Below are 7,106 nucleotides of genomic sequence, written 5' to 3'. Positions count from 1 at the left end.
ACTAGTCAAACACTAAACTAACAAAGGGCTTAGCCCAGAGAACACCTAGTCAAACACTAAACTAACAAAGGGCTTAGCCCAGAGAACACCTAGTCAAACACTAAACTAACAAAGGGCTTGGCCCAGAGAACACCTAGTCAAACACTAAACTAACAAAGGGCTTGGCCCAGAGAACACCTAGTCAAACACTAAACTAACAAAGGGCTTAGCCCAGAGAACACCTAGTCAAACACTAAACTAACAAAGGGCTTGGCCCAGAGAACACCTAGTCAAACACTAAACTAACAAAGGGCTTGGCCCAGAGAACACCTAGTCAAACACTAAACTAACAAAGGGCTTGGCCCAGAGAACACCTAGTCAAACACTAAACTAACAAAGGGCTTAGCCCAGAGAACACCTAGTCAAACACTAAACTAACAAAGAGCTTGGCCCAGAAAACACCTAGTCAAACACTAAACTAACAAAGGGCTTAGCCCAGAAGACACCTAGTCAAACACTAAACTAACAAAGGGCTTGGCCCAGAGAACACCTAGTCAAACACTAAACTAACAAAGGGCTTGGCCCAGAGAACACCTAGTCAAACACTAAACTAACAAAGGGCTTGGCCCAGAGAACACCTAGTCAAACACTAAACTAACAAAGGGCTTGGCCCAGAGAACACCTAGTCAAACACTAAACTAACAAAGGGCTTGGCCCAGAGAACACCTAGTCAAACACTAAACTAACAAAGGGCTTGGCCCAGAGAACACCTAGTCAAACACTAAACTAACAAAGGGCTTAGCCCAGAGAACACCTAGTCAAACACTAAACTAACAAAGGGCTTGGCCCAGAGAACACCTAGTCAAACACTAAACTAACAAAGGGCTTGGCCCAGAGAACACCTAGTCAAACACTAAACTAACAAAGAGCTTGGCCCAGAGAACACCTAGTCAAACACTAAACTAACAAAGGGCTTGGCCCAGAGAACAGAACTAAAAACAAAGGCTTGGCCCAGAGAACACCTAGTCAAACACTAAACTAACAAAGGGTTGGCCCAGAGAACACCTAGTCAAACACTAAACTAACAAAAGCTTGGCCCAGAGAACACCTAGTCAAACACTAAACTAACAAAGTCTTGGACTGAGAACACCTAGTCAAACACTAAACTGGCTTGGCCCAGAGTCTAGTCAAACACTAAACTAACAAAGGGCTTGGCCCAGAGAACACCTAGTCAAACACTAAACTAACAAAGGGCTTAGCCCAGGCCTAGTAACTGTGAACACTAGTCAAACACTAAACTAACAAAGGCTTGCCCAGAGAACACTGTCAAACACTAAACTAACAAAGACTTGCCCAGAGAACACCTAGTCAAACACTAAACTAACAAAGGGCTTAGTCAGAGAGTCAAACACTGGAACACTAGTCAAACACTAACAAAGGGCTTGGCCCAGAGAACCTAGTCAAACACTAAACTAACAAAGGGCTTGGCCCAGAGTCTAGTCAAACACTAAACTAACTGTGGACTGGGAACACCTAGTCTGTGGACTAGTCAAACACTAAACTGTGGACAAAGGGCTTAGTCAGTGGACTGTCAAACACTAGACTGTGGCCCTGAGAACACCTAGTCAAGACTGTGGACTGGGCCTAGACTGTAACAAAGGACTGGAGCCTAGTCAAACACTGTGGACTGGGCCCAGAGAACACCTGGTCAAACACTAGACTGTGGCCCAGAGAACACCTAGTCAAACACTAAATTTAGCCCAGAGAACACCTAGTCAAACACTTAACAAAACTGGCCCAGAGAACATTGCCTTCAAAGGGCTTAGCCCAGAGAACACCTAGTCAAACATAAACTAACAAAGGGCTTAGCCCAGAGAACACCTAGTCAAACCTAAACTAACAAAGGGCTTGGCCCAGAGAACACCTAGTCAAACACTAAACCCACTTGGCCCAGAGACACCTAGTCAAACACTCTGCCTTGCCCAGAGAACACCTAGTCAAACACTAAACTAACGGCACATTTTGGAACGCCCAGAGAACACCTATCAAACACTAAACTAACGTTTGGCCCAAGTCCATTCATTCATTTTTCATGGGCTTCTGACATAGTCAAACACTAAGTAATGATAAAGAATAATAATATACAAAGCTTAGCCCAGAGAACATAGTCAAACACTAAATTTAGCCCAGAGAAACGATCAAAAAAACTAACAAACGATATATAGTCAAAACGATAACAAAGAGTGGCCCAGAGAAACCGAGTCAAACAGTAACAAAGGGCTTAGCCCAGAGAACACCTAGTCAAACACTAAACTAACAAAGGGCTTAGCCCAGAGAACACCTAGTCAAACATATTTAGTAACGATCAAACATTTAGTAGGGCTTGGCCCAGAAACACCTAGTCAAACACTAAATAACAAAGGGCTTGGCCCAGAGAACACCTAGTCAAACACTAAACTAACAAATTTAGTAACGATATTTAGTAACGATATATAGTAACGATAAAGAACACCTAGTCAAACATACTAACAAAGGGCTTGGCCCAGAAACACCTAGTCAAACATAATTTAGTAAACTAACAAAGGGCTTAGCCCAGAGAATATTTAGTAGAGAACACCGATCAAACATAAACTAACAAAGTAGCCCAGAGATATATAGTCAAACACAAATAACAAAGGGCTTAGTAAGAGAATATATAGTCAAACACTAAATAACAAAGAGCTTGGCCCAGAGATACATAGTCAAACGATAAACTAACAAAGTAGCCCAGATATTTAGTCAAACACGAAATAACAAAGTAGCCCAGAGAACACCTAGTCAAACATAAAGAAATGATAAGTAACGCCCAGAGAACATAGTAATGATAAGTAGAGAATATAGTACTGATAAGTAACGATATAGTATTAGTCAAGTACTGATAAGTGGCCCAGAGAATATAGTATTGATAAACTAACGATAGAGTACTGATAAACTAACGATATAGTACTGATAACAAAGGGCTTAGCCCAGAGAATACTAGTACTAAATAAGTACTGACACCTAGTCAATTGATATAGTATTGATACCTAGTAACGATATAGTACTGATAAGTCAAACATATAGTATTGATAAGTACTGATAAGGGCTTAGCCCAGAGATATAGTATTGATAAGCTTAACGATATAAAGTACTGATAAGTAACGATATAGTACTGATAAGTGATATAGTATTGAGAGAACACCTAGTCAAACTGATAAGTAAACTAATATAGTATTGATAAACTAACTGATATAGTACTGATAAGTGCCCGATATAGTACTGATATTTAACGATATAGTACTGATAAGACAAACGATATAGTATTGATAAGTACTGATATAGTAACGATATAGTACTGATATAGTAACGATATAGTATTGATAAGTAACGATATAGTACTGATAAGTAACGATATAGTATTGATAAGTAATGATAAGTAACGATATAGTAATGATAAGTAACGACATCGTAATGATAAGTAACGATATAGTAACGATAAGTAACGATATAGTATTGATAAGTAACGATATAGTAATGATAAGTAACGATATAGTATTGATAAGTAACGATATAGTACTGATAAGTAACGATATAGTATTGATAAGTACTGATAAGTAACGATATAGTACTGATAAGTAACGATATAGTATTGATAAGTAACGATATAGTACTGATAAGTAACGATATAGTATTGATAAGTAATGATAAGTAACGATATAGTACTGATAAGTAACGATATAGTACTGATAAGTAACGATATAGTATTGATAAGTAACGATATAGTACTGATAAGTAACGATATAGTACTGATAAGTAACGATATAGTACTGATAAGTAACAATGATAAATAGTAATGATAAATAAATATAGTATTGAAGCCAACAGTTTTCTTAATATAAATATATAAATAAATATATAAATAGTATTGATAAATATAAATATGATAAATAAATATAAATATATATAAATAAGTATAATGAATATATAAATATTGATAAATATATAAATATAAATAAATATATAAATATAAATAAATATAAATAAATATAAATAAATATATAAATAAATATAAATAAATATACTGATAAATAAATATAAATAAATATATAAATATAAATATATAAATAAATATAAATATATTGAATAAATATATAAATATATAAATATAAATAAATAAATATATAATATATAGTACTATATAAATAATATATAAATAAATAAATATAAATATATAAATAAATATTATAAATAAATATATAAATATAAATAAATAAATAAACATAGTATAAATATATCAATATATAGTATATATAAATATAGTATGATAAATAAATATAAATATATAAATAAATATATAAATAAATATAAATAAATAAATAAATAAATAGTATTAAATATAAATAAATATATAAATATATACTATATAAATATATATGAATATATAAATAAATATATAAATATAAATAAATAAATAAATATAAATATATAAATAAATAAATATATAAATATAAATAAATATATAAATATAGTATATATAAATATAGTATGATAATATATAAATATATAAAAATATATAAATATAAATATATAAATATAAATACATATATAAATATAAATAATATATAAAATAAATATAAATATATATATAAATAAATATAAATATATAAATATATAAATACATATATAAATAAATATAAATATATAAATACATATAAATAAATAAATATATAAATACATATAAATAAATATAAATATATATAAATAAAAAATGGTCAAATAAAATCAATAAGATAAATATATAATAATAATATTTATTAATATATATAATATATATAAATAAATATAAATATAAATATATATATAAATAAATATATATAACTATTACCCTGTGGCAGCCATGTAAGGATGGGTTCTTCTGCTAACTCTATTCTTAATATATTCACCTAAAAAGTTGTCTCTTACCATTTGGCCAGACACACCATGTCGTGGATCTTCCTCCACTTCTCCCCAAAGTCCTCAGACAGCCAGAGTTCATTCTGGTAAAAGGGTTAAATGGTTAACAAGGGTATTTAAAATGCATACACACACACACACACACACACACACACACACACACACACACACACACACACAAAGATAAAGGACGCCAGTAATGTTCTCTAGTTTTGTTTGGATTCCCACAGCTCAACTCTCCACCTCTGACACAGACCTGCTATTGCGTCAGGCCTGCTATTGCGTCAGCTCATGAAGGGATTTAGAGGGTCTTCACACTTAGACTTTCTGCTAAAATACTCCCTTTGAGCATGGGCTCAAAAAGTGCGACCGTTTCATATGCAACAAAATATTTCGCTGTGCGACCAGGAGTTTAATTTATTTTGGGACCACAGTACAACTAGGAAATAAATCTCCCAGATAATAATGGTTGTGGTGATAAGGCTTCCCTTGTACCATTGTTTCAGGACGGCCTTAGAGGAACGAGTGCAGATTTCAAAAGCGTCATGGTGGCACCATCACTACAGTGAAAACGGCTTTGCTTTCAACCCGATCAGGGGGGAAAGATCTGACCCATATTACCGGCACCAAATATGCATCTTCCTGTAGCGAATTTAAACAAATAAATAAATGTAGAAACCATGTCATGGGCCGTTCTAAATCTACTCGTGTATCGTTAACACATTTAATCGTATCGACAATTTAGGTTTTTATAATAAATGTATGTCTTTACAGCATTATGTAATAGTTGTAGATGACCTTCAGAAGTAGATTGAATTCCTACACGCCCAATATAGGCTGAATCTCAATCCATTATAAAACAATATTTTTTTAAAAGTATTTTCTGGTGCTCCTAAATTTCATGTGGTGCTCCTAAATTTCATGTGGTGCTCCTAAATTTCATGTGGTGCTCCTAAATTTCATGTGGTGCTCCTTACTTTGTTCAGTAGGAAGCACCCGTGCTATTAATTAATAAATGTAAACAAATGTAGAGTCCTGCTCGTCCGTCAGTTGCTCCCCCTCTGTCGGGGCAGTGTAAACAGAATTGTTTCATTGAGCCAACACTCTTACAACGTATATACATTTTGAAGACTTGTCTTAAGTTTTTTACTTGAATTGTAGTAAATTGTCGCCGTAGCTTTAAATCCCAGCAGCATTTTTGTTGTTGTTGCTTACAGGCAATAAAGAAACTCCCCCAATGAACCATCAACGTTTTCAATGGAAATGTGCTTTTACCTCATATAATAACTTCCATGATATTGATCAAATGAAGCCTGCTTTGTTCTAAGGTCACTTTGATATGCCAGTGTAAGAGTACATACAGTCCCTTCGGAATGTATTCAGACCCCCGAGACTTTTTCCACCTTTTGTTACGTTACAGCTTTATTCTAAAATGGATTAAATAAATGAAAATTCCTCAGCAATCAACACACAATACCCCTTAATGACATCACAATACCCCATAATGACATCACAATACCTCATAATGACATCACAATACCTCATAATGACATCACAATACCCCATAATGACATCACAATACCGCATAATGACATCACAATACCTCATAATGACATCACAATACCCCATAATGACATCACAATACCAGGTTTAGACATTTTAGCAAATGTATAAAACATTTCAAACAGAAACACCCTATTTACATAAGTGGCTTTACACACTTGGCTATAAGATTCAAAATTGAGCTCAGGTGTATCCTGCTTCCATTGATCATCCTTGAGATGTTTCTATAACTTGATTGGAGTCCACACACCTGTCTATATAAGGTCACACAGTTAACAGTGCATGCTAGAGCAAAAACCAAGCCACAAGGTCGAATGAATTGTCCATAGAGTTCAGAGACAGGATTGTGTCGAGGCACAGATCTGGGGAAGGGTACCAAAAAATGTCTGCAGCATTGAAGGTACCCAAGAATACAGTGACCTCCATCATTCTTAAATGGAAGAAGTTATGAACCACCAAGACTCTTCCTAGAGCTGGCCAAACTGAACAATCGGGGGAGAAGGGACTCCCGAGTGGCGCAACGTTCAAAGGCACTGCATCTCAGTGTAAGAGGCGTCACTACAGTCCCTGGTTCGAATCCAGGCTGCATCACA

General features: G+C 34.2%; 1 protein-coding gene and 1 long non-coding RNA gene across 4 annotated transcripts in view; both read right to left on the bottom strand.

Moving 5' to 3' along the window:
• Nucleotides 1-944, bottom strand: part of LOC127912403 (uncharacterized) — a 1,273-nt gene extending 329 nt beyond the window's left edge. Inside the window, exons 1-2 of one of the 2 annotated variants that reach the window (XR_008082310.1) lie at nt 618-944; nt 46-397 (exon numbers count right to left, since the gene is read on the bottom strand). This is a non-coding gene — a long non-coding RNA (uncharacterized LOC127912403). The remainder of the gene's footprint in view (nt 1-45; nt 398-617) is intronic. The other variant, XR_008082311.1, reaches the window with a different exon arrangement.
• LOC118373560 (sortilin-like) overlaps nt 1-7,106 on the bottom strand; it is a 38,368-nt gene that overhangs the window by 17,924 nt on the left and 13,338 nt on the right. For both annotated transcript variants that reach the window (XM_052481447.1, XM_052481448.1), the window contains exon 6: nt 4,960-5,033. In XM_052481447.1, the coding sequence (XP_052337407.1) occupies nt 4,960-5,033 (74 nt within the window). The remainder of the gene's footprint in view (nt 1-4,959; nt 5,034-7,106) is intronic.

This window comes from Oncorhynchus keta, chromosome 27 (assembly GCF_023373465.1).
Source record: "Oncorhynchus keta strain PuntledgeMale-10-30-2019 chromosome 27, Oket_V2, whole genome shotgun sequence".
In the NCBI taxonomy this organism is placed as follows: Eukaryota; Metazoa; Chordata; class Actinopteri; order Salmoniformes; family Salmonidae; genus Oncorhynchus; species Oncorhynchus keta.
The sequence above is the reverse complement of the archived record's forward strand: the minus strand, read 5'-3'. Positions and strand labels throughout refer to the sequence as shown.